The sequence below is a fragment of the Mirounga angustirostris genome, unplaced genomic scaffold, assembly GCF_029215605.1.
Source record: "Mirounga angustirostris isolate CCGP_5_RB_7025 unplaced genomic scaffold, mMirAng1.0.hap1 SCAF_15, whole genome shotgun sequence".
Classification (NCBI taxonomy): Eukaryota; Metazoa; Chordata; class Mammalia; order Carnivora; family Phocidae; genus Mirounga; species Mirounga angustirostris.
The window spans coordinates 29,016,317-29,043,952 of NW_026991723.1; the positions used below are offsets into that span (position 1 = coordinate 29,016,317).

The following is a 27,636-nucleotide window of genomic DNA, read 5'->3' on the forward strand; positions in this document are numbered from 1 at the left end:
AGCTCTGCAATTACATAATCCAGTTCATCATTTGTAACTTTTACCTGCCTCTGTATGTGCACTGGAGATGTGCAAGGCATTAACTATTTTTATACATTTATTTTGCAGTGGAAAAATTGTATATGATAGTTGTACATTATATATAAGGAGATTCGATACCACTTCGAAAAATCTTTAGCAAATGAGCATGCATTTCATAGTACTTAGCTAATAATGATACAAAATGGCAAATATGCTTATCTAACTAGAGTTTTATTTATTTATTTATTTATTTATTTATTTATTTATTTATTTTGGTATTCATGGAAACACAAACACTTAAGTCAAGAATCCCCCATTTGAGCAGACCTGTTGTTTATTTTAGGACATATAAGTGCATCATCAATGTAATTTTAAGTAGTCCAGTTATGAATATAGGATGAAGGGATAAAATAAAGTTTTCCACTCTGATGTCTCCATTAAGAAGCTCCTCTTTGTGTAAAATACTCCGTGGCAAAGTTGCTTCTATTTAAAGTAGTGAGTTTGATCTTGGCTTTGATCTAAAGCTTTTGATCTTGAAAGAAGGATGAAGTAGCAATAAAGAGAGGGCAAGACAGATTTTCTTTAAAGAAATGCGATAAAGTTAAAGGGATGGTCAAGATCAACAAATACGAGTGCGACCCAACTGTTCACCCCCTTTCTGGTTCAGCCAACTTCTGATACGGATGGGAAGAAAGCCTTTTGGGTGTCGGCGGAAAAATGTGGAGCATCGCAGACTTTTACAAACTAAGTGGAAACTATCCCCCTAATTATAAAGACAGAATGTCTCCTTTTAAATTCTCCCCAGTCGCTGTGGGGGTCCGCGGGCAGGGCGCGTGCGGCGCCGGCCGCGCTTCCTGAAAGCGCACAGGCTCCGTCGAGGCGCGGGCAGTGCGCGGGGCTCGCCTTTTTACGCGCTCCAGGTTTCTCCCCCGGGAGGTCACCTGCCACCGCCCCAGAGTCCGGAGGGGCCACTGAAAAACGTCTCCTTAATGGCGTCTAGTCCATTCCCGGAAAAAAAGCCCACTAGGAAAGTTCCTTTCCGCTCCGCGAAGACCATCTGGACACCTAGGTTTCTGACCCGAGAAGCGAGTTCGGCTGGCCGCGAGGGGTGTGGGGGCGGCTTCTCGAGCTAAGCCCTTTCGCCTGCGGCCGGGCAGCGCTCCTGCTCGCAACGCGGCCGAGAAACCCTTTCGCGGGTCCCCAGGGGTCCGCGGGGGATGGGGGCTGGAAAGGTAAGGCATGCGCGCCCAGGTCGGCCCGCGCGTGGGAGGGCGCGGGAACGCGGGCGGGACGCGGGGAGAGGAAGAAAGACGTTCGCAAAAAGAACAATAAAATTAGCCGGCGCGCCGGCGGGGGCGGGGGCGGGGCGGGGGCGACCTGCAGGGAGGACGGCGCGGCCGCCTATACCTTTAAGGCAGGCCCCGCCCCCGCCCCAGCGCCCGCCCTCCGCCCGCGCCGCCGCCCGGGCCCCGCGCCGCCCCGCCGCCCGCGCTGCGCCTTAGGTGTTGCGGGCCCAGCGTGCCCGCTGCTCTCCCGCGGGCCGGCGGGGCGGCGGGCGCTGGGCGCGGGCGGCGGGGCCCTCGCTCCCACCCTCACCTTCCGCGGGCGAGGTAGTGGGTCAGCGCGCCGAGTTGGTGGGGCGCGGGGGAGGGAGGCTGGGGCGGCTCCCGGGGTAAACTTGACTCTTTCCCCTTCCCCCGCAGCCGCTGCAGAGGGAGCGCCAGGCCGGGGCGGAGTGCGGGCTCGCGCGGCAAGTGAGCGCCGAGGTGAGTGCGGGAGGCGCGCTCCCCGCGCTCCCCTCCCTCCCTCCCTGGGGGCGGTGGGTCTGGCGCCGCATCCTCACCGCGGACTCCCCGCGGCGCCGACGCGCGACCGCGGTGGGTAAGATGGCCCCGTTCGGGGGCTCCGGCGCGCGGGTGGCCGACCGGGCCGGTGACCGGAGGGCCGGGCCCGGGCGAAGGTCACGGCCTCGGCGCGCCGCACACCCGCGCGTCTCTTGAGCCCCCGGCGCTGAGGCCGCCCGGCGAGCCCGGAAGGTGCCTGTGGCTTCCCCAGGTGGAGCCCTGGCAGGCAGCGTCGCGAGGCCGTCGATCGTTTCTTTCTCACGCAGAGGGATGGCCCTCACGACCCGTCGTCGTGTTTAAATCGCTCTGTGGTTTTTGAACTCCAGGTCGAGAAATGGATTCGAGTGAACCGGAGACCCCGAAAACGGACACGAAGGGAGGCTGAAGAAGTGTTTGAAAAGGTAGGGTCCCCGAAAGAGCACTGGGTGGAGTTCTTGAGAAATCTCGCCCTACGCCCCTGAGGACTTGGTCATAACGGTAGAGTAGTAGTTTTTAAGTTTTAATTAAATGTACAGTAAGCCGTAAAATAACGTGGATGGTTATACAGAAATATTGGTTGATAATCTCTGATAACTATAGACATACTATATTCTCAGGAAGTAAGAGAATAACTCGCGATGGAGATACGTTTCGTGCTCATTAACTAGAGCAATAGGACATAAGCGGGTTCCATTATTATATTAGATCTGTTAATAGTAGTTATGCAGTTGTTAAGGTACCTCTAAAAAGGGGGGGTGTTCTGAATAAATTGCCCACAATATCAGGTTTCTCTGTTTGGTTGTGATAGATACAGTAGCACACTCACTCGTTTAGCCTTTAGACTTTAAATTAGAGTAATCTTAAAAATGGAGGGAGATGAAAGAAGTGATTTCTTTTGAAACAGTAGGAGGGATTTTATTTACTGTAAAGCAAATGAGAAATTTGTTTTTTTTAAATTTAGAATTTCAGTATGTTACTTTGCAGAAGTTTGGACTACCTATTTTCTCCTGAAATTGTGTTAAAACTTGATTTGTCATTGTAATAAATAATTATGAAATAATTGTGAAATAAGGTAAGTAGTATGTTGTTTTCTGAATAATGTTTTACCAGTGTTACAGCAGATACGATTTTTGTTGCGTTTACTTAATTACTGTACTGTTTTTTGATTCCTGATAGCACCAAGGGATTAAAATAGATGTGTGTTGTTTTTCTGCTGCTAGAATGTATGATGAATCACTCCTGATTCTGAAGCCAAATTCTTGCTGATAGCATTGCTGCCAACTTCTCTGATGTGTTGCCTTAGTATGGGCATTGCAGCGTCCGAGAATGTGCACAGAGCACATCATAATGAAGGTGATTCCAAAGTTTCAGAGTGCATGTAAGGATACCAAGGACAGCTTCTAAGAGAATTGGGAAAAGAACTGGCCTAGGATCCTGGTCATTTGTAGGGAGACAGTCCATGAAGAGTGGTACTCCAGCCCTTACCTTTTTAAACAGAGTCATATCTGTCACTTAAGTTAAACAGTAATAGGAAAAGGTTTCATTTTGAATAGATTTGAGTTTTCTGACCATACCTTGGCATGCTGTGGTAGGTTGTGTTTGTTTAACTTTCATGCTCCAGGTGTTTTAAAAAATGTCCGTGAGGTGATGAATGAGATCATAAAATGTCCAAAGAAGGAAAAAGTTTTATGGCTTAACATTTCAAAAAAATATTTTCTGGCTATTATTTTTTTAAGCCAAAAAGGTGATTACCCAAATGCACAGTATGTCACGCATGAATGAAGGGAAGCCCTTACCTTTGTGGATTACTAGGTACGATCACCCCCAAAATCTGAACTTTAACCACATGTGTGACACCCATGATCTGACCACTGCCTTCTGAGAATGAGGAGGGAACTGAGGATTTCACCTCCCAAGAAAATGGGGTTCTTTGCTGAGCCTTTCTCCTCGATAGAGGCTGTGTATTAGAGCTTATGAGCAGGGCGCACGTTTGACTTTTCTTCTTAGAAAACGTGGGCAGCAGTTTTAAAGAGGATACAGAAATAAAGTAGGTTGGGACCAACAAGCTGAACTTCCTTTCAAGGAGTGAAGCTTAAAGCTGACTAGCTTTGAGGGGGAGGTGGAGAGGGCCAGAAGATGGGAAATTTCAGAATTGGATCAGAGAATATTAATTATCAGTGTGTCTAGTCTTTCTTCCTGGCTCTGCATGGCAGCCAAGCCCTTTGCCCACTGTTTTGCCTCTGTTGCACCCAGGAAAGGGTTTGGAGCTCGCTGAGGCAAAGCAGGCGATATTTTCAAGGGCAGGGTGAAAGGGAGTGTAATCAGTGACCAAGGGCATTAGAGTGAGTTCTGAAAGGCTCAGAAGCCACCCTGCAGCGGGTAGCCAAGGTGCTGTACCCCGATTGCCCAAGTGTCTATTCCGAAATACAGAGCGAATTCTGTGTGGTAATGAGTATTTAAACCGAGGTCATGTGTTAATTTTTTGCTACGATTTGAACCTGTTATTAGTAGGAATCTCAGTAGTTAACTTGCTGTTGAGTTTCATAAATGTTCTTAAATGTCTACCATGCCACAAGTAGAAGCAAATGAACCTAATTTCTCCTTTTTAACGCATCCACTATCTTTTTTTTTTTACAACATTGAAATAAAACTATGGTATTTTCAGCTTTTATTCATTTTCTGTTACTGTTAACATGAGAAAATGAGTTTTAGTCATTTTTGGTAGGCATAATTTTAAGTCTGCCCATTGCCTTTATTTGCCTACTTTGTTTTCTTTGCCCCACTTCTCCCGCATGCTGCCCTTCCTCCATCCCTCCAGTCTCTGTTTACATCTTTCAGGCTCACGCAGGATTCAGCCCAGATGACTGAACTTGGTTAACTAGTCTGTGTTTAACTGTGGGAGGGTCGGAACATTTTTTCTCCAGTATTTACTGACTTGTGGAAAGCAGAGTCGTCTGACCTGCCTGAGGAAGGAAAACAGAGCAGCGGTGCAAGGCCAGAGTCTGGAAGTGGGCAACTGGCAAGGAATTATAGGTAGTGAATGTGATCTTAAAGAAGATATTTATTTTCCCCCTTAAAGAAAATCTCGAAGGTGCTAAGTGGTCAGCACAGCCTGATCTATGGGTTGAGTTTTTCAGTGAACTCAGAAGGGGAAGCAAAACAAACTTACCCCGTTCTCAGCTGTGGGTTAAAATAACGAATAATGAAATAAAGTAAACTGGGGTGAGTGAGAGGTACCACCCGGAGAAGTGATTTAAAATGTTCTCCTGGCCTTTTCCTGGCTCTTCTGCTTACTGTTCAAGTGTCTCTCCACCCCCCGGCCCACCAGGTGGCTGTGCGGTGTTACAGGTTTTCAGCTCTCCTCTTCCTGAAGCTACTACATCGGTCTGCCTGACGCATCTTTTGTCTTTCCTGACATTTACTTTCATTTTATTTTTCTCTTCACATCTTCGCCCCCCTTCCACTGGTGCAACTCATTTCTTTCCTACTGGTTTTTCTTTCCTTCATTTCAAATGACAAAACTCACCTCTCTTTTGCCTCTGGTCCTCAGGTGTTTTCTCCTTCATTCTGATAGTCTTTCTTCTTCAGTTATTTCACATTCCTTTCCTTTAGTTTGAATAACTTGTGCAACAGAAAGGCAAGGAGAACATGAACAACCACACAAACAGCCGGGGGGAATGGATCGGCCTGCTCTGTGAGGGCTGCTGAGACAGTGGTGGTGGCCGACTGTGTGGTGTCTGTTTTTAAAAATAATGTTAATAGATGTTGCTGAATGGCTGTTGGTTTTGGAAGAGGAACGTAATTTTTTTTCTGCTTTTATCTCTAACCAATTCAAAGATAAATGCGAATTACCCATCACATTCACAGATGAAGGGATAATATACTTTTATAAATATACATGAAATACAAAGTTTTTAAATAGTTTTTTTTAAGGGTTAGTAATAGAACAATAAATAGCATATAGAGGAAAATATATGAATGAGGTAGGATTCCTTTAGAAGAAGAAAATGCCAGTTTTCAGATTCAAAAGAGGCACCTGAAATCCTATTTTATGCATATGTGATAATGTACAGAGAATAAATTTTAAGATACTCACTTCTGGTCATCATCAAGTATATATGATGATGTCACAAGCATGCATTGGCAAACTTTCAAAACCCTGAAAATTCAGTAATACTGAGGTTGGCTATTATTATTAACAATCCATCCTTTACGTGTGTTAGTTTCCAAGCCTGTGGTCTTGGCGAGGGTGAGTGTGTCGGCCTGTGTTACGATTAGTCATAAGCAACACTAGGTACAAATGGTTTCTAGCAAAAGCACCCTTTAAGGTAACCTAATTGTTCTTTTCTCCCGGAACCTGAAAAACAATATTCTGTAGCAATGAATTGTTAAAAATTTTATGAAGTTTTCCTTGAACTACGGAGCGAAACATACAAAGATCTAGAAAGATGGTTGTGAAATGTGGACTTTATATCGTATTTAATGGCCATTTTAGTTGGAGCCAAATGATAAATTCTGTTTTCTAAGTCTTTGAGAAAACAAACATGGGCACTATTTTCTTTGTGATAATATGCTTCTTAGATTCTGGAGCATTTTTTCTCACTTTTATTTCATTTGCTCTTTCCATTTGTTTGATTCTGAATTGCAGTGATAATCTTGGTATGAATAATAATGTACACATTTAAAAAATTGTGTATAAAACCCAATTTGGTTTATGAATTTTGCCCCATTTATTGTTCCTTTTAAAATTTTTATATGTTCTAAGAAAATGCTTTTATTACAATTCTAATATTGAAATATTCAACATGTTAAAGGTAGGTACAAATTTTAAACTATTTAACAAAGTGCTTTACTGCTGTTTGTCTTTTGTGACAGAGGTCTGTTTTATATTAAGTTTATGATTTCTGGAAAACTAAGACTAATAAAAATTATCTGGCTCTTAGTTGGACGTGTAACAGCAGACGGTGACGGTGTTAGGCTTGACTCTGGAGCCGTAAGGATACAAAGCTTGGCAAAATGGCACAAGATGAATTTAGAGAGGGCTGAACCAAGGGTCCCTTCACTTGATAGGAGCTACGCCACATTCAGCAAAATGGTAGGCTTCAGGCAGCCGTGCTTACACAACTGAGGCAGCATTGGTGTTGAGTGGTTTCCCAGGCATTGGTGCCCTTGCTTCTTTTCGAAAATGCTCTTGCCCTGTGAGAATTCATAACTAGTCTACATTTATATAGCTGTAATCTCTTACAATAGCTTCATTGATACTTGATCTCCATAGAAAAGCTTTATGGGTTCTAATGAGTCACTGCTCTTGAGGCACCAGCCGCCCTCCCTGTTTGTGAGTGGCTTTGTGTCCTGTGTTGTACTGATTGTGCCTTTGGATGACAACTTACTTGAGTGATGGGGAGAGGCAGCGTAATTTATTAAAAGTAATTACAAAGAAACCAAACAAAAAGAGTAATTACAGCGCTGTTAATATGCAATTCGTTATTTTATTGCTGCAATATTTAGAACTGGGTCTTACTTGTGGGTCACCCTTTTTTCCTTGTAAATCTCTAGCAAATACATAATTTATTAAATTCTCTGTACCCAGGTCTCAAGTTAGATCCGGTTTCACAGGATCTTGGCTTTTTCTGCCCCCCTCCCTTTTTTTTAAAGCTGGACCAAGGAAGAATTGCTGATAAAATGTATTTTTGGTAGCCTCAGGAAGGAAGTCTGATCCGTATGATTTTATACCATTAAATTTTCATCTGTTCTGTAGATTTATTTTTTTAAGAATCCGCAGTTGATAAAAAATATTCTGAGAATTCTGAGTGAACTGAAACCCCTTCCATTTTCGACTAGCACAACAGAGAAAATTAAAGTATAGTCATCCACTTACCCTCACGCACTTATTCACGTATTTTAAAAAGAATCTGTGAATGGAACTATTAATATAATAATAGCTGACACTTGTCATGTGTCACGCCCTGTTCTGAGTGCTTTGCATGTATCCGCTCATGTAAATGCACCATTAAGGTAGTACTGCAGACCAGCAGGATGCTGTGAGGGTGTCGTAGACTGGGGCGACCGCTCTGAAAGGAGGTGAGGTCCAAACAAATCAAATAATTGCTGCAGAAAAGAATGCTTCAGGCAAGACTTAAAGAATTTTTTTTTTAACCCAAGCCATTGACAGCCTTAGACCACCAGCATAAAGCATACATTTCTAAATGAGGAAAATCCCAACCAGCGAGTATTTTGAAAACACTTGAAAGTGTGCAGATAATTACACTGTTGTTGATTTTAGCAGATTCGATGCCAGCAGGCATCAGCTCTTCTATGCCATGAAAGATGAAAGCCATTTTAATATAAACCATGAGTTTTGGCTGGAAAGGGGAGGCGGGCAGAGAACAATTTCATGACTTTTTAGTTACTTTTATAGGAAGCATTAGTTACGTTCCTGTGATAGAATGCTTTACTTGGCAATTATTCTCATCTGAGGCATTTTAATGACCGCTGCTTTGTGCCTGGTATCATCTGGCACTAATAAGATGCATTATCGTAGTAGCACCTACCAGTGTCAGCGTAGTTTAGGGCCTGTTACGGTTTCCATTCATCTTCTCTTTTAGGAGGCAGACACTATACCTTTAAGTATAGCCAACCTGTATTTCATTTGTATTTCTGGGTGTCTGCACACGGCAGAAATGACACTCAAGCCTCGTATCTCCAGCACTTAGGAGGGCCTGCCTGATCACACGCAGCCTCGAAAAATATTTGTCGAATGAATTAGATCAATGAATCCCACTCATGGCACTTAGACCTTTAAGTCATACCTGGCTGTTACGTTTTTAAGAAATTGTAGTGTCCCAGTTTTTATTTAATTATTTTGTTCCTTAATGACAGCAGTTTTCATGAAAGCACATTTGGTAGAGCTTTCCTGGTTGTTGTGGGTCATCTTGTTCATCCATTCTACACAGAGAGCTCAGAGCCAGGAAGGCCTGACCCTGGTCCCAACTCTGCCACCAAATTGTGTGCTCCTTGAGTTTGTCACTTGACTTTTGCTTTCATCTGAAAATCCTTTCAGTTAATAGGCCAGTTAAGCCAGTGTATATTAATTATAAAATTAATGAGTATGTTTAGCCTTGATTCTTTCATACAGTTTTATGATATATTTTTTTCTTTTGTCCTTTTTTCATATTTAGAAGGCTTGGATTTTTGTTCTGATGGTTACTTTGACATAATAATACATTTTGGTCTCTCTTCACTTTTTTACCCCCTCTTGTCTATTGATTTCCTGCTGTGAGCAGTAGTGAAATTAGATATTAAGCTTTTCTTGCCCCTCCTCTCTTTATTTTCTATCATGTGACATGAAATACTGTCTTTTTGCTTCCAGAGAAATACTTTTAACATGGTCAACAAGCTGATGGTATCGTTTATATAGTCTTCCCATTTCCTCCCTTTCTTTGATGGTTGTATTAGATTTATGATGTCAGAGCATGTAGATATTATATACTTAATACCATATGCTTTATAAAATCACATAACTTTAATTCTGCAAGTAAATCTGTAATGTTCATCAGCCGCCCTCATACAACTGATCTTCGGGGATTTTGGTTTTTTGAAGCTAGTTCTAGAGTGGATTTCTCTGGAAGAGCGTGGGGCAACTATATTTATTGAGTTCTTGCATTTTGTAAGTTTGTGCTCTTTCTATGTGAAGGTCAGTTCAACTAGATATAAAATTCTTGATTCACGTTTTTATTTTGAGTATGTTACTACATTGTCTTGGTGCTGGTCTCATTTCTTTCCCTCAGAGTGACCTGGTCTTTTCTCCCAGATTTTTTTTTTTTCTTTAAATTCCGAAAATGTTACTTGAGTATGTCTCATTGTGGGTTACTTTTCCCAGTTGTCAAATGGCTTTTGACCTTGATTTTCCTCATTTGTAAAATGAGAATAATGGTAACCTTTTTTGCTGCTCAAGAGAGTGGATTTGAAGACCAGCTAGGGTACTGTATATAAAGTGCTTTAAATTCATTTTACTTTCTTGTTACTCTTCGAAGTCCTGTGTTGTTAGGAACTCTAAAATTTAGAGTACTTCATTTTATGGTAGTCAGATTTGAGTTGGCTTTATATTTGTGAGAAATCTAAAGTGGATCCTCTGAAGTCTTTTGTCTGCGTCTTAGCAGTATATAAACGCTTGCCAATTGCATGTGGTCAGCAGGCTCTCTGGCCTAAAACCAGTGGTGCTTTCTGAAAGCCTCTCATGGAGAAAACTCCTCCTCTGTTTTATTCTTCATACACTCTTGCCCGAAATAGGTTAGTTTCCCCATACACAACTGGGTTTACATGATCATGGTTTGTGCACAGTGTAATACACAGGGAAAAAAAATTAAAGGACTCTGTTTTTCAGATAATGAAAGCCGAAAACCCAAGTCAGTTCTAATCAGCCAGCATGTTTTCTTGGATTTGTTGTACGTAAGACCTGTGTAAGAAGCTGCTGGAAAATACCAGAGAAACAGGAGATGTCATTTCTGGCCATAGGAGATAAAACACACACATCAAAGATCATTTACAAAGCAGCATGTGGATAAGTAAATTCAAACCAGTGTGGCATAAACTAAGGACGTGAGTATATGATGCATTTTACCTGAGGCTACCCTGGACTCGAGTTTCCACGCCTGGGCCTTGTTTGAATAAAGCAACCCTTTACACATGCAGCCTGGAAGTTATGGTGGGAAATTGGGTAACTGAATTAACTGAATCCATTTTAATGCTTTTACCTGATTTGTAAGCACAGATAGGGGTTTGATCGACATACATGTAAATAATGTTAGTGTCTTTATTTGAATATGTGATTTTTAAAAATAAATTCATCCATGTTTTGCAAGTAAGGCTGGAACCTATCATAGAAATTCTGCTTACACTTGCAAATCAGGGTGGTTTGAAAACCCAATGCTAGAAATATAATACCACCTGTAATTCCATGTTAACACATTCCTTATTAAATTCTATATTTATTTGAACAATTTATTTACTAACTTCACCACATATCCACAACATACAAAGCCCTGAATAAGGAGTACAGAAATGAATGGAAAACAGTCCTGAACGAGTTTACAGTTGATTGTAAAAAATTGTATAGAGTAGGAAACAGAATTGAACCCAGCCTCTGTCAGTGGTACAAGTATGTCTACAGAGCAGTTTGGATCTCTGTAAGAAAAGGGGGTCCTTTCTCTGTGGGCTTTTTGCATTCTCCGTGAGGCTTTTCCAGGATGATTCCAGGATGCAAATGTTCCAGTTTATTCAACTTTTGTTATTTTGTAGAATTGAGGATACCATCATTTCAGTTCTCAAAATTCTGATTGTCTTCATGAGAAGGTACTGAAACTGGGAAATTAGTATTTCCCTTTGGCTTATGTGCAGTTGGAGGCCTGCAGCGAGTTCAGGCTACTTCTGGACTTGAGGATGTATAAAGTTTTCAATCTCTTCCACTCTGTTTTTTCCCTTTTATTTGCATTGTTAAGTTTTGGGGTTTTCCCCTTCGCTGAACATTTGGTTGAGGCAAAATGAGAAATGAGAATGTTTCAGAATTAAAGGTGGTGACTGCAAGTTCTGGAGTCCTTCAGTTTCCTCTTGTGATTTTTGAATGTTGTATTCTGTCATCAAAAAGCATCCCACTTGTTTTCAGCACCACAGATTTAGCATGACCTCATTTAAAAAAAGTTATTAAAAAATAATTATATGCCCCTTTTTCTGTTGATGAGCACAAATGGACTCATCAAGTGGGCCACAAAATGGCATTAAGTGCATATCCAAATCCTTTAACATTTTACATCTCTATAAATCAAGAAATGTTTGTTTTTCAGGGTGTTAAATTCTAAATCATAGGTATGTGAAGGTTCAGACTTCATATATATGAAGCAAGAAAACAAACTGATTTGCAGTAATTAATATCAAGGAAACTGTAAAGTGGGGAAAGATCTTTTCATAGAAAAGGCAACAGTTGTCATTTTATGTGGCCTCATTTATAACTGAAAACCATAGAGTTAATTTTCTGTGGCAATTTTCATTTGGTGTCCAAGAAAAATTCATGATCTCCATGAGGAGCAGGAGAAGTCAAGGAGAACAGCGGGAAGAATCTGGAAGAGAAATAGCTCTGCGTTGTGTTCACGCATAGCTTGGTTTCTGAGTTTTTCTCCCTAACTGTCAGCTACAGGAGCTTTACTTTTCAGTGTTGAAGGCACAGCTTTAACAGTGATTGCTCGCAGTAACGGTGAAGGCTGCCAAGTGCTCCCACAGACAGCAGAAGATAGTGGTTCTGGTTCTCTCTTGTAGCAGCTGTACTGAATTTTAGGTCCCATATCTTTTATATGCCATAAAATGCACCCATAGCCAGTTTCTTGAGTTTTAGGACACACAGTTTGTGCAGCCATCGCCGCAATCCAGTTTTAGAACATTTCCATCACCAGAAAGTTCCCTTGTGTCCATTTGTGGTCAATCCCCATCCTGACCCCCTAGCCCCAGGCAACTACTGATATGCTTTCTGTCTTTAGAGTTTTGCCTTTTCTGGAAATTTCCTATAAATGGAATCATACACACTTTAGTCTTTTGGACTTGGCTTCTTTTCATTTATCACCCCATTTTGAGGTTGAGCAGTATTGCACATTTTGGTGTTTGCTCCTTTTTATGACAAGGTGGTATTTCATTGTGTGGATGTGCTACGTTTTGTTTATTCGTTTTCTGGTTGAGAGGTGTTTGGAGTTTTTGCAGGTTTGGCTTACTATGAATAGTGTTTAACTGCCTACATGTGGACATGTTTCTCTTGGGTAGATACCCAGGCCTGGCATGGCTTGGCCATAGGGTAGGGGTGTGTTTAACTTTCCAAGAAACTGCTCAACTGTTTTCCAGAGTGGTTGCAGCATGTTCTACCAGTGGTGCTTACGGTTCCCAGTTCCTGTGTCTCCTCGTCAGCACTTAGAATTGTCAGACTTCTTTATTTTAGCCATTTTCATGGGAGTGGAACCGTGCTTTCTTCACTTATGCTTTTATTTCTTGTGAGGATCTGAAAGTATCTGTATACCCAAATGTGCTTTCGTCCTCCATTTTATAGATCAGAAGGCAGTAGAGTCGTCACTGGAAAATCTAAATGTCTCACCCAAGATTCCCAAATGAGTCACTGAGCCTGGAGTCCTCGTGCATCAGTTGGAGACGGAGCAGCCTGTTTTTTGTTCCAGCTCCTGGCTCCCTGTGACTCAGGCTCCTCTTTGTCCTCATAGCCTTGTTGGGTGTGGCTTTCTTTTGATCTTTGTTGAATGAGCCATTCTTACCCTCTCTGGAATTTGGTCTGATGAAATCCCGTTGTTTTCTGTGGAGCTGTGCTAGTGTCTTGGGAGAGGTGCTCCTTAGCTGAGGTCCACAGGCCTTGGGTGGCTGTGCCAGCACGTGTCATCCTGTCAAAGGGGGTAGACCCTCGCCTCACCGGAGCTCTGGGGGAGTTAGGTGAGGTGACTTACCGAGACAGCTGGCACGGACTAAATAGTTAATACGTTTTACAGCACCTCGTCCAATGCCTGTGAAAGTCGACTACCTTCTGACGTGGACAGTAAGACCAGTCATTTGGGTTTTTCTTCTCAGCGATCGTGAGACAGGAGAGCATTCTTAAGTTTATTTACTAATTAAGAAAAAAAATTCAGCCATAGTTTCTTACTGTTCTTTGGTGGGCAGCAAATGCAGCAGTAGTACTTTTACAAGTTTCTCTGTTTCACCTGTCTTCTGGCTTTACTCTAGAAGACTCATCCTGTTTCTCGGAGCTACTGTGGCATTTCGTCAGCCCCTCCCTCCAGTTTGTCCAGACTGGAAGCTCTCAGAGTGCTCTCGTGGCTGTAAGATCTGTAGTCTAGCAAAAGCTCCATTTTAGATCAATCTATAATCATTTCTTGCTGTCAGTATGTCGTTGCTTTTGCATCTTGAGGCCAAACTGTTTTGATGCGAAGTTCCTTTGAAGGCTGGCGGAGCTTATACAAATGCCCAGCTAATGAAAGGCACTTAATATGGGGCACATCTCGCCCTCCATGCTCACTTTGCAGGGCATGCCTGGTTGAAGGGAAGCTTCCAGTTACCTCTGTTACCTTTCGCTAGACAGGGTTGCAGTGTTTCATTTATTTCAGGACAAAAAGTGACTTCTAGTACAGGTAGTTTGTGAAATAATTATTTTCTCTGAAATGATTCTTGGTCATGTTGAGTTTCTAAATGTTAAAGGGAACCTGGAGAGGGGCCTGGGTGGCTCAGTCGGTTAAGCGTCCCGACTCTTGATTTAGGCTCAGGTCATGATCTCAGGGTTGTGAGATTGAGCCCCATGTCGGGCTCTGCACTGAGCGTGGAGTCTGCTTAGGATTCCCCGCCCCCCCCCCCCCCGCCCGGCTCTCCGTGCTTGCTCTCTCCCTCCCTCTCAAAAATAAATAAATAATAAAGGGAACATGGCTTTTAGATCTCTGAAAAATCTCCTCTTGGTCTTATGCTGTTGCACAGAATGTGGGGACGAGCTAAAAGGTTGAGAACTTCAGAACATCTAACCACCCCACCAAGGAGCTGTCTGAAATAACTGCTGAAGTTCTAAGTCAGGCACCTGGAAGGGGTGTGCTAGTGGCTGTAATGTTAAAGCTGCTTGAGGTCCTAAACACCTGAGTGTGCCGGACCGCAAGAGAGGAAATGAGGGGGGAAATGTCACGTGGAAAGTTGACAAGTCAGGTTTCACTTTAGCACTTTATTTGGGAGGTTGTATGGGACTGAGCTGTTAGACTCAGGGAAGACCTTACAGCTTCTTGAAGGCCAGCCTTTTTCTTACATGTGAGAACATGGAGGCCCCGAGAAGTTTCGGGTCCCAGGCTGGAGTGCTGCCCTGGGACCAGAGCCCAGGTTCCCGCCCCCCCCCCCTTTTTTTTTTGCTCTTTTCAGCTGGACAGTTTCCCAAAGCAGGGTGTGGAGGCAGAGCAGCCTTGGGTTCCAGGTGAGGAGAAATGGGTCACACTGGTCTTTGTTATGTTGTAGGGCGTGGACACCTGAGGGAGGCCCAGAAAGAAGGTCTGAGAGACTTGGGATGTCCCTACCAGGTCATCCCTTGTCATGTAGCAACACGTGCAGAGTGAGGGCCTTTTCCTAGTGGATGGAGGCTTGGTGAGGCAGGGACTGCGTCAGATTTTGAGGGCTCAGTCATTTCCGAGCACAGAGAAAGACTTCATGGTGAGGCAGCTGGGTGTCTGCAAGGATTGATGTGAAATTTTGCTTTTCATGTTAAATTAGTGACTTTTACAAGGCACAGATTATTTGAATTTTTGTGATTCTTATCATAGTCCAAGCAACTGCAACATGAAAATGTTGTGGTAGTTTTTCAATCAAATGTGGGTGTGACCAACTAATTAGTCATTTTATTTTGTATTGCAGCAGGGGTACACCCACAAATGCCTTTTCTTCAGTCTGTGCAGATCTCTTTTATGGTGATGTTATTTATTCTAAAATGCAAGGCTGCTTTCCATGTTTACACATATTCCTACCTTGCTGTATTGCAAATTTAGAGTTACATTTTTCTTCAGTCTCTCTCACTTGGCTCATAGCTTACAGGTCAAATCAAACCACCTTCACCCCAAAGCAGTATTGATAAACCTAATGCTGAACTTGGATTATGAAAGGTTTAGTTGGCAGGGCAAAGTGAGTAGGAAGATTCTGGTTTCTGCTTGTATTTTATCTGCAACACAGCTGGTAGATACAAAAGGATAGTGCCCCCAAATGAGCAATTGAAAAGGGAATGTAGGTACTGAGCTGCTTCAGACTTGCAGAAGGCGCCCCCCTGTCCCAGCAGAATGAATTTGCTCCTGTAGCAAACTTTGAGTCTTCATTAGAGATTAAGTCACTGACTTGGTCACCAGTAGCATTACCCAACCTTAGAGCACCAGATTATCGTAAGACAAATCTAAATGATGCTGAATGGTCTTCCAACAAAGGATTCCTGTCATACCAGCATGCACGTATAACTTGGGTGGTGTGCGTGCAAACGTACGCACACACATTTACCTGTCCCGTCAGCCTTTGACCTGCAAGCAGGGGAGGTGAGGGGCGAGACCCGCTGTTGTGACCACTGTCTCCCAGCTCAGAGGAAAGCTGCAGGCGCTATTTCCAGAGCTGGCACTGTTTGCCTCTGACTCACGCTCCCAGAGAACTGCCCTGTGCATAATGCAAAGTCATTGTCATCATGAGCCATCGTAGGGAGAGGTTCAGTGGAAAAAGTGAAGGTGGAGCAAACCAGGCTCTGGAACAGGAGGCAAAAGGTATGGTTTTTGTTTGGTTTTGCTGAACTTCATAGTCACTTTTTTGAAAACTGCAGTAATCCTGATGGAGTTCGGGATAACAGAAGAGAGGAAATCTGACTTGTTGCTGCAGGACTCCTCTTGTGTTCAGATTCTTAAAACAGGAGGAGGAGAGTAAATAATCCTGTGCTTATTGTCGATTTTGAACACATTCATAATTTCTCAGTTCTTAATTTTTTGTGTCAAACCTATTTTGTGATTATGCAGTGTTACAGAGAAGAGAGGGGGATGTGTTATAAATATATATAAACTTTGGTATTCTAATTACTTGTCTTCAAAATGAACTTTTAATAATCGGGAGGGCAAGGCACATCATTTACATGAGGGTTAAGAATAAAGAAGTTATCTCTATGCTATTCTTGGTGGGACTTTTTCCTGTGAAAAACTGTTATCAGCATATCTGGAAACACTTCCTCATTTTTTAAAGACCGTTCAATATAATAAATCTTACTATCAGAAATAATTGAAAATTGGGGCACCTGGGTAGCTCAGTCAGTTAAGCGTCTTGGTTTTGGCTCCAGTCATGATCTCAGGGTCATGATACCGAGCCCCATGTTGGGCTCCACATTCAGCGGGAAGTCTGTTTGGGATTCTCTCTCTCCCTCTGCCCCTCCCACTTATCCCCCCCCCAATAAATAAATAAATCTTTAAAAAAAAAAAAAGAACTGAAAAGTAAAATAAAGTAGCCATTGTAACGGTAGCTCAGTAGAAAGAGTTCGTGTGTCAAGAGCATTTATTTCCTAAGCAGTTTTTTTTACTGTAGTTTCCTTAGCAAGAAAAGTGTAAATCTGTCGTGGATGGACACTTTTTCTTCTTTTTCCCAGAACATGTGTGGTTTCCATTAACTTCTTTCTCCACCGAACTGTGGAGATGGCCGCAGATGATGCCTGTGGGTCATCTGTGCTCCTAGAATTGAACTGAAATTGTGCTGTACATTTCCCCCCCCCGCTGTTGTCCTTCACAACCTGGAAATCATAGACAGGTAGATGGAAATCCCATCTTTATCCCTTACTAGTTTTTTACCTTGGACAAACTAGTCTGTGGAAACCTCAGTTTCCTCATCTGTAAAACAGTTACTGTAAAGCATTTAACGAAGAGCTGCCCCTGGATTGTTGCTCAGTGACGGTAATTAATGTTACTGGTGATGGGCTTCTCCAGTACTGTTGTCAGGGGTTAAAGTCATTTATCATCTGCAGTGTATTAAGAGAATGGAAGGAGCCCTGAGAAGCAATAGGATAGTTAGAAATGTAGCCAGAGAAGGATGGCCATGTTTGGAACATCAGCCCCGCGTCTCCTGGCCACCTGGAGTGTCCCCAGCATGAAGACCGGGGAGGCAGCCCAGTTACTTCTCTGGCAGGTCTCAGCTACGCCTAGAGGTGCACCTCTCTGCTAAGCTGACCCCGGAATCTGCTCCGTGAGGCCGCTCTGCCCCAGGCAAATAGTGCCTGGGGTTCTGTTGGAAGTTTCCACTAGGCTCCTCCAAGAAAGTTTTAGTTGAAGTCCTCAGTAGTAGTTTTATTGATTTGGGTTGAGGTCTTAATTAAAGTCATCAGTCATCTCACTTGGCAAAAGGTCTGGCCAGGCAGAAATACAGTGCTTGCTGGTATCTGAGTACTGTAGAATTCCAGGAAGTTGTCAGAAACAAGTGTTGAGATATCCCTGCCCGCCCCCCTCCCCCCCCGCAGCTATAGAAGTCTGAGTTTACAATAACTATTATTCTTATGTAGAGCTGGCTCCGTATAGTGAGTTTCCCCAGGCATGGACTTACTAATAGAAACCCACTTAGACCCTGAAGAAATGGGCCCAGTGTTTGTCTCAACTATGAGTAATGTATTATGCATGATTTAAAAAGGCTTCTCAGAATGTCCTTGCTTATGTAAATCAAGAATCAATATTTTTTAGAAAGAAGTTTTTATAGATAAGCCATCACATTATTTGATAATCAGACATCATTTTCAAGTAGTTAAAAGGGTCATTGGACAAAACCCAGTGGACTGACTTCGCTCCCTAATTGCTAAGGATTGAGACTCCACATGCCCTCTAAATTATGAACAGGCTTGAATTTTTTATGGGAAAGAAATTGTATTTTTATGTAGGATAATTTTCATGTCAAACGGTCTATTAGCCAGCTAGCTCTATCAGATTATACGGGTTGCCACTTTAACTCACCTGATCCCTACTTTTCCTCTGTGAAGTTTATTTTAAATAGAGATAAGAGAATGAGAGAGAAAGTAGGTTTGGAACGAGGGGAATGAATCATGAAAAAACACTGCTGGTCCTTTCCATTCGTCCTTGGCATTCTTGGAATATTCTTACCTCTGTTGAGTTCAGCGACAGGCTTGCTCATGGTAAGGGGCATTGTGGGCCCCCCTGGGGAGGAAGTTGCTGGAACATTCTCCCCATTTTCTCCCAGGCAGTGCCATACCTCTCCATGAGTGGTGAGGGCCATTGGAAGGATTTCATAGGCCCGGGGGGGGGGGGGCACCCCTCAGCGGATAGCTGCAACAGTGTGCAGACCTGCATCTGTGTGATCCTGTGTGAGTGCCGGCTGCCCCAGAGATGGTGTGTTTTTCTACACTCTGGGCCGGGCGGGGGCCGCCTTGCCGGCGGAGCTCGTTGGCCAGTTTGTCGGCCAGTGTGTCTCAGAGTGCAGGGAGAATGCTGGGAGGGAGAACAGTTTTATTGCTTCTGAAAATAGAGGAAATACTCAAGAGTGCTGGGAGAGAGGAGGATAAATATAGCATTTCCGTTTTCCTGCCCATTCTACTGTTTTCCACTGCATTTCATTTTTCATAAGATGGATTTTTATCCTGCTAACTTCAACAGAAAATAATTGCATACCGTTTCTGTCAGATGGGCCCTCTTATCACTTATTACCTTTTTTTTTTCCTGTTCAGAAACTTTTGTACAGGGACATATAAGGTGGTCCTAAGAAGCTTGTCTTCTCGACATGGCGCGTGTGCCACGGCTTCCAGCGGAACCTCCTATGAGTACATGGCAGGGCCAGTCTTGGCTATGGTGGTCAGGAAATTCCAGATATGGACTAGCTTGTCCTTGCTCTTATTTCTTCCACGACCCATGTCCTAGAGGGCCGTTCCGTCAGTGGGCACCGTCGGCCCCCAGCGCTCAGACATGGCCCTGGAGCCTGGTCTTTGTGCCCAGGAACAGTGCCAGATGCCATCCAGTCTGCTGTCCTGCTGGGAAGGGGTCCGTCATTGAGTCTGCAAGGCAGAGCTAGCACACTGGCCGTAAGGCCCTGCCCAGCTGTTTAGTAGGTGCTTGGCAGCAGTTGACTCAGTAGGAGATGGGAGGGGAAAGCAAGACAGGTCGTCTTATGGCATTGTCCACGCTGTGCCTGCTTACCAGACTGAGGTTTCTCACTGTGTAAAATTATTCAGTTGATACCAATTTTAACTAATAAAGCCTAACTTTGAGGTTTGGGAGGTAAGTGGCTTGTGTTAGATTTTCAGCGCATGAACTGAATATAAACATTTCCCTGGTTTCTCATTTCTTGATTGTTTGGAGTGTCCATTAGCATGCTTAGCCTAGTGCCTGGCCTAGGTTTGCCCATGACAAAGGTCCTATGTTCATAGGGCAGGGGACTCTGCGTTCCCAGGCCCCAGCACTGCCCCCGCCGGCCGTGTGCAGTAATAAGTAAGCTACTCGTGGTTACCGGCTAATAGGGCCGTGACCCAGCTTGAACTCCATAATGAGGAAAGAGCAGATTGATTTGCTCCCCCTGCGTGCCTCCCTCCCCCCATGCTCCTTTATTATCTTTAAGAGGAAATTGAATAGCAAAATTCTGCATTCTCATAATGTTACTGGCCTGATGTCATCTTTTCCAGTCTGGAGTCAAGAAAGAGGGACAACCAAAACACAGATTTAACATTTCGTAGCTGCCCAGGGCTTCAGCTAGAGGCTCTATGTATGTGTGTGTTATGTTTTTAACAGCTTGTGTCAGGTGTAATGGCTAGAGGATAAAATTTAGTGTACAATTCATTGGTTTCTAATAAATTTGCTAAGTTGTGCGGTCATCACCAGAATCCAGTTTTAGAACATTTCTATCATCCCTGAAAGATCCCTGGCACCCATTATCAGTGACTCCCTGTTGCCCCCCGCCCCGCAGCTGTGGGCAACCTGTAACTTTCTTTCTCTTTCTGTAGATTGGCCTTTTCTGGACATTTCGTATCAGTGGAATCGTACAATATGTGGTTTTGTGCGTTTGCCTTCCTTCACTTAGCATACCGTTTTGGGGGTTCATCCATGTTGTAGCATGTATCAGTAATTTGTTCTTTTTCTTTTCCTGAGTAGTATTCCATTGTATGGATATACCACATTTTGTCTGTTCACCAATTGATAGACATTTGGGTTGTTTCCAGTTTGGGGCTGTTGTGGATGATGCTGCTATAAAGACTCACAAGTTTTTGTGTGGATGTGTGTTTTCAGTTCTTTCGGGTAGGCACCTAGAAGTCTTAACAGTAAACTTATGTGTAACTTACTAAGAAACTACCAGATTGTTTTCCAAAAAACTATACCCTATTAACATTTCCACCAGTGATGCATGAGGGTTCTAGTTTCTTTACACCCTAACCATAGGCTATATTTAAGGAATAACCTTAACCTTTGACTTTTATTTGATACTCTTACACACCAAAGAAAAGTAGAAACTGTTTTAGGGTTTTTTTGCATTTTTTCAAGAATTGTTAATGCATGTTAACCGAAATTGTAGTCCTGGGTACTCTGTCCTCTCTAATCTCTAATTATGTGGGGTTTTTTGTAGACTTGATAAGAAGTATGGAGGCCGTGTGTGATGTTAATTGTTTCAACGTTAAATTAGTTTACTTTGAGAGGGGATTTTATTTTTTGTGCTTTTCTTTTTGTTACTTTCTCTTTTGCTCATGCCAAAGGTTGTAAGTTTATATTTCTAATTATACACATTGTCTTAATATAGAGTAGACACATGTGTATGTAGAACCATGTTTTATGGTGCTTTAAATAATCAAATGGTAAGTTTTCTAGTTTATAGAATTAGGTAGCTTTTAAGGGTTTTTTATTAAAAATGCAGGTAGGGGTATTTGTATGAACCTGGGCTATTTCCAAAGGCCTCACAAAAGTTGTACAAGAAGAATTTATCCCATCATTTGACATGGCAGGGATTACTGTGCACCTTTAAGACCAAGTGATAAAAGTTGCTTATTATTTTTGTTTATTCTTGGATTTGCAGGTATGTTTTATTCTGGCAGTGAGCTTATCAAATAAACATTTTTCTAGCCAAGTCCTAGTTAGTCATGACCGAGCCTCCTGGTGAGGTCTGTGGCCGCTCCTTAGGTGCCCCAGGACACCTGCTGCAGGCCTGCTGGTCTTTGAACAATTTGTACTTGTTGAGGGTTGGTTTTAGCAGTGAGTGGGTAAAGATAATGTTCTTTATAATAATGAGGGAGCACCTCACCTCCCCAAGAGGAAAGGATGAGGGGTACCCAAGTGCCAAGTGACAGAAATACACAGGAGAAAAACCACGGCAGAGATGTTCTCATACGTTCTGATAGCTGAGGAGACAGCCACAGCTAACCATGGGCTGTGGCACCTAGCCTGGCCTCCGTTTCTGTTCTGGCACTCTGACGTGGCAGTAGTTTGGTATCAAGGAGCCGTTCTCACGGGGCAGAACCACTCCCATGGGGATGATGTTGTGTCACAGTGATTGGGGGGTGCTCTTGGCCGTTAGCGGGCTGAGTCTGGGAATAGTGTGTCTGCAGTGCGTAGCACTTCCCAGCGTGGTGAGGAATGTGCTGCTTCCTGCAGTCTTTAGGTGCCCGCTGCAGGGTTAGACAGCTGAGAATCCTGGCACCGATATCGGAGCTTAGACCTGACTCTCTAGGCACAGTTTTAATATTTTCTGACTTCTCTAGGAATGTGACTGCCAGGTAAATCTGGGAGGATTGTATTTTGCTGAGTTTTCCCCCAAATGCTTGCCATTTCAGAAAACCATGTCCTCAGTGAGAATGCTTTTGTGTCTGAGTAACTTCCACAGCATGTTTGATTCAGTTTGCATTAATAGCTGTGTGTTTATGGGGATTCTTTAGGCCTCTTACTGCTTCATTATGTCTTCTAGGGTTCACGGGCTTGTAAATACCGAAATCCACATTAATGCATCCGGACCCACTTTCCTTTTAATTCTCCTTTATATTACAGATGGGGCATTCTATTAAGGTCTCCTCATTATATGTATTACATGTGTTAGGATATCTAAGAATTTCTTTTCAGGGTAGTTTTAAAAGTGAGGCATTATTTTTGACACCGTGAGAGCTGTTGGCTCCACGTTCCAACAGGCTTTCAGTCCATGTTACAGGTATGTGTGGAAGGGAGTGGCAGAGCTAATGGGGGTAGTAGCAGCTCTCAGAGGCTGCATGGGGGGGAGGCAAAGCTTGCAGGGACCTGTGGAGGGCGGGGTGCTGCAGGTCACTGAGCTGTGTTCCTTTGCTGTTAATTGACTGTCCTGTGGGCTCTGCAGTACTCCCTAGGACTGCTTGCTGCCTTCATCAACGCAGAACCCTCCCCGTCACTGTGCACCCCATCAGTGGGGCATGGGGGGCATCATGAGGCTAGTCACATATTTCTGAGAAGAGATGTGGTAGGGAGGCCTAGGGCAGAGTGGAGGGTGAAGAACCGAGCTATTGGGCTTCATGCTGACGTTACTGAATTCCTTAGGGATGTTGCCTAGATGCGCACATTAAATCATCTTATCAGTCTCCATTTTCCTGGCCTCTGCCCTTTTGTCTGCGGTGTGTTCCTGACGAAGAGCCATGCCCCTGATCCACCCAGGAGCAGCCCCTTCTAGCCCATGCTTTCTCGGCAGAGCAGTTCCTCAGAGCTCGCACATGTAAGTGTCCTCCCTGCGTGCAGCATTTCCCCCTCCTGGGCCCTCAGACACCTGCCATCCTGTCATGACTCCAGGCCACTTTGGTGCCATGCCAGTCACTCTTCATCCCTGGGTTTGAGAGACGTGGCGTTCTACCAGCTTCTCACGATTTTAGCACTGATTCCAGTTTGCAGATTTTCCAATAGTAATGATTCTCCTTCCATTTGTTGCTGATATTTTGGACATTTCAGTGCTTAAAAGCATCTTCTCCAGCAGCTAATCAGGGACACCAGGAAGAAAAAAGTTAATTCAGCCTTCTCATGGAAGGAAGCTCCTAAGAAAGGTTTACTCAGGGGCAGGGAGTTGGAATTAATTTTAATTCAGTTTCATTTGTAATAACTAAGTCCACTGTTAATGTAACAACTCGGCTTTCTACTAAGCCTTGCCTAGGTCTTTGAGAGTTTCTTGGTCAGATCGGAGTGACACATAGGCTACAGTATGCCCGCCCCATAGGGCTGATTGGGTGGGCTCGCTGGGGAACCTGGTTTATGTTGCTCAGATTGTTGAAACTACACCGAATGCTGAGTTGACTGGTGCAGGGTGCTATGTTCCCAGTTTCTGCATAGGGTAGTTTGTTTTCCTGTGCAGCACTTTTCCTGTATATTTACCTCAGTTCAGCATATTTAGCTCCCTTTCTAGTCTCAAACCAACTTGAGCCAAGAAAATTAACATTTTTTTCTTGTTATAAAAGTGATATACCGTCGGGGCACCTGGGTGGCTCAGTCAGACACAACCGACTCTTGGTTTTGGCTCAGGTCATGATCTCAGGGCCCTGGGATTGAGCCCTGCGTCAGGCTCTGCACTCAGTGCCGAGTCTACTGGAGATTCTCTCTCTCTCCCTCTGCTCCTGCACGCACGCTTGAGCGCATGTGCACGCATGCTGTCTCTCTCTCTGTCTCTCTAAAATAAATACAATCTTTTTTTTTTAAAAAGTGATATAGTATTAGAGAAAATTTAGAAAATATAGGGAAGTATAAAGAAGAGAATTAAAGGGGCGCCTGGGTGGCTCAGTCGTTAAGCGTCTGCCTTCGGCTCAGGTCATGATCCTGGGGTCCTGGGATCGAGCCCCGCATCGGGCTCCCTGCTTGGCGGGAAGCCTGCTTCTCCCTCTCCCACTCGCCCTGCTTGTGTTCCCTCTCTCGCTGTGTCTCTCTCTGTCAAATAAATAAAATCTTTAAAAAAAAAGAGAGAGAATTAAAGACTCTCTGTAATCCAGTCATCCGGAGAGCTGTAGACTCTTACTATTCCGGTGTTTGTCTTTTAAGTCTCTTAGTGAAAAAAATTATTGAAAAAGAATGGGAGTATGTTTTGTATTTGTGACTTCAAAGGTGGTTCATTCAGGCTACTTTCTATTTTTTCTAATTAACTGAATTCACTGATTTTGAAATTTGGCCTTTTGGAAAGATCTGTTTTATACCTTTCATGAAAACATACTTGATGGACAGTGAGTACTGGAATCCTGGCTTTCCCAGGGACTTGTGTACCTTAACTAAATCCATGTGGAAACGATCTTGTGTGTACCAGAGTAAACTTTTATAAATGGAGACTGTGATTTGATGTCACAATCTCACAAATGGATGATGGCAGGAGTGAGCTCAGGGCTGGGGGATGACTTTTTTTACCTTTGACTTTCTGGGTGTGACCATTGGTGTAAAAAGTGGCAACAGCCATGCTGTGTTTCCTCTTCTCTCTCAGCGTGAATCAAAGGGACATCCATTTCAGGATCTGAGGGTGTGCTACCAGCTCACCTCGTGACTTGTGGGTTGAGCTTGCAGTCAGAATATGCGAATTATGGAAGATGAGCCTCTGTTCAGCAATTAACTGTGGGGCTATTTCTGTTCTACTTCAAGAGTTACGCTGAAATTGATACTCCCAACTTGTTTCTAAGGAATATGCATGCAGTTACACAGCCGGCCTGTCTTTTCTGGCTTTTATTAAAATGCAAATAGTCTTCAGAGTAGTGTAATTGAGTCCTGAAAGGGGTTATAACTGATGCCTGGCCTCTTCTTTGGTTTTTTTGCATTTTTGTGCAGCCGGGCTGGCTTTCCTGGCTATCTTGCTGTCTACATGGGGGAAAACCCCTCCCAGAGAGGCTTCGTCGAAGCTAGTGGAAAGTCTGGCACTTGGAGTGCTCAGTTCATCCCTGGGGTGTGCAGGCACACACATGCACACACACGCACGCACGCACCTGCCGTGAGCCTGGTAACGCTACCAAACAAAGTGAATGTCGTATACAGATTTATGCGGGTGAATAGCGTGAATTGTTTTGGCAGTTAATAGATTTCTCTGCATTTACCAGTATTGACTTAAATGAAATGGAGTCAGTGCATCTGTCTCCTTTGGCTCTTCATGCATCTGCTCTTTTTAGTTTAAACAGAATCATGAATCGTAGGTAGGCTCTCTCTTGTCACAAACATCCAATAGCAGGACCCACTCTGGTTAGGCATGCTGTACACGTCCCCAAAGTGCCAGAACATGATGTCATGTGGGTCCTCATTTTCATGTGAGAAGAAAGTAAGTCCCTCAGAAATTCTTTATAGCAGCTAATACCTGACTGAGACCTCGCCTTCCATCAAAGGCCAGGAGCACAGCTCATGGCCCGTGCGCTGACATCAGGCAGCTGGTGGAGCATGAGGTCAGAACTCCACGCTTGGCAAGACAAAAGGGGGCCATTGGATTTCACTCCCATGAGGAATCAAAGAATTGCTGAAGCTTCCCTGTGCATCTTGAATCCTCTTCCCAGCCTGGCTCCCAGAGGGTGGGAGAATTAAAACATGAGCATCCTAAACTGTTACTGGATCACATCATTTAGGGTCATTTTTGGATGTATCTCAATTCTGACAAGCGGACGCTATGTGCTCCTCCGTCTTTCAACTTGTCCCAGATATTTGGAGGACTATCCTGTTTGTGGACCTTGTGCCACACTGAGGGGCTTTGATATTCCACAGCCCCCACCCTTTCTTTTGGTTACGTGTGTTTCTGCTAAAGACATCTTTTTCCAGTGCTTACAGGGGGCATGAATAAGTTGCTCAGTCCCCTGTAGTTTTTGTACTTTGTGGTTTCTCTCATCCTGTGGTGTTAACCATAACATGGAAAGGAACCTGATCAGAAGGCACATGTCCAAGGTTATCAGACTAATGTGTGGTGGCCCAGAAACCCTCTGGTGTGATGGTGAGTGGGCCTGAAAACACCCTTTATCTTGTATGTCTGAGAAAGCCCTGTTGGTCCTGACTAGCCGGGGCCAGCTGCTTCTGGTGGTGTGCCTTTCCTTTTTGGGTCACCTCTTGGTGCTGTAGGTGCACGTGCTGGCCCTTCTGGGGCCCTGGGGTTGGTCAGGCATGCCCCAGGTGCAGGGGGAGGGGCAGAGGGGCCCGACACGGGGCTCGATCTCATGATCCCAAAATCATGACCTGACGTCTAATGGACTGAGCCACCTAGGCTCCCCTAAAAACAGTCATCCTAAAATGAACTCGGGTTGGGTGTTCTAGCACTTGGCACAGTATCAGGCAAATCCTTATCCCCATTACACACACGCATGTCCCTGGTTGGTAAAGAACTCTGGGCATGTTTCAGGGCAACACAACCTATAAATCAGTGATAAGGCTATTTTCTCATAGAATAAAGGCTATTTCACCATAGCCCAGAAGTGGGGACAACTATAGATCACCCTGCCCTGACTTTATGCAGTCATGTATTTACCAGTTTGTTTCAGGGAACGTGTATGTATTCCTCAGTAATGCCTACTGTGTACAAGTTACAGATCCCAGTCCCCGGTGCAGCTGAAAGGTGCCGCCACGGGATCTTGTGCTTCTGAGAGACCCACAGAGCAGAGTGGATGCTGGCGGGACACCGGCTCTTCTGACTAGTCCCACTGGACACCCAAGTAAGGGTGAACATCGCTGTCTTTAGAACACGAGGCCCCTACTGTCTGTGGGGCCTCGTGGCTCAGTGGAAGGCCTGTCCCTTCTGGACCAGAGCGGGCTTTTGCCTCCAGGGAAATAAGCAAGTTCTATAGCACTGTTTTTAAAACATGGCTCTTGGGTATGTTTTCATTTAAGTTCTGCCATTCAAAGGTATTTCTGTTGACACAGAAGCCACCGGGTGAACTCTGGAGATGTTTTTCTCTGCCCTTCTAAAGACAGCGATGTTCACCCTTACTTGGGTGTCCAGTGGGACTAGTCAGAAGAGCCAGTGTCCCGCCAGCATCCACTCTGCTCTGTGGGTCTCTCAGAAGCACAAGATCCCGTGGCGGCACCTTTCAGCTGCACCGGGGACTGGGATCTGTAACTTGTACACACACAGTAGGCATTACTGAGGAATACATACACGTTCCCTGAAACAAACTGGTAAATACATGACTGCATAAAGTCAGGGCAGGGTGATCTATAGTTGTCCCCACTTCTGGGCTATGGTGAAATAGCCTTTATTCTATGAGAAAATAGCCTTATCACTGATTTATAGGTTGTGCTGCCCTGAAACATGCCCAGAGTTCTTTACCAACCAGGGACATGCGTGTGTGTAATGGGGATAAGGATTTGCCTGA

General features: G+C 44.0%; 1 protein-coding gene across 19 annotated transcripts in view; it reads left to right on the forward strand.

The window, feature by feature from the left end:
- The window catches only part of AOPEP (aminopeptidase O (putative)), a 354,373-nt gene that overhangs the window by 275,733 nt on the left and 51,004 nt on the right, over nt 1-27,636 (forward strand). For all 19 annotated transcript variants that reach the window (XR_010407860.1, XR_010407861.1, XR_010407862.1 and 16 more), the window contains 2 exons: nt 1,725-1,787; nt 2,192-2,266. Coding sequence is in view for 7 of the 19 variants with exons in the window: in XM_064579971.1 (XP_064436041.1) it covers nt 1,725-1,787; nt 2,192-2,266 (138 nt within the window). In the remaining 12 variants the exon portion in view is untranslated. The remainder of the gene's footprint in view (nt 1-1,724; nt 1,788-2,191; nt 2,267-27,636) is intronic.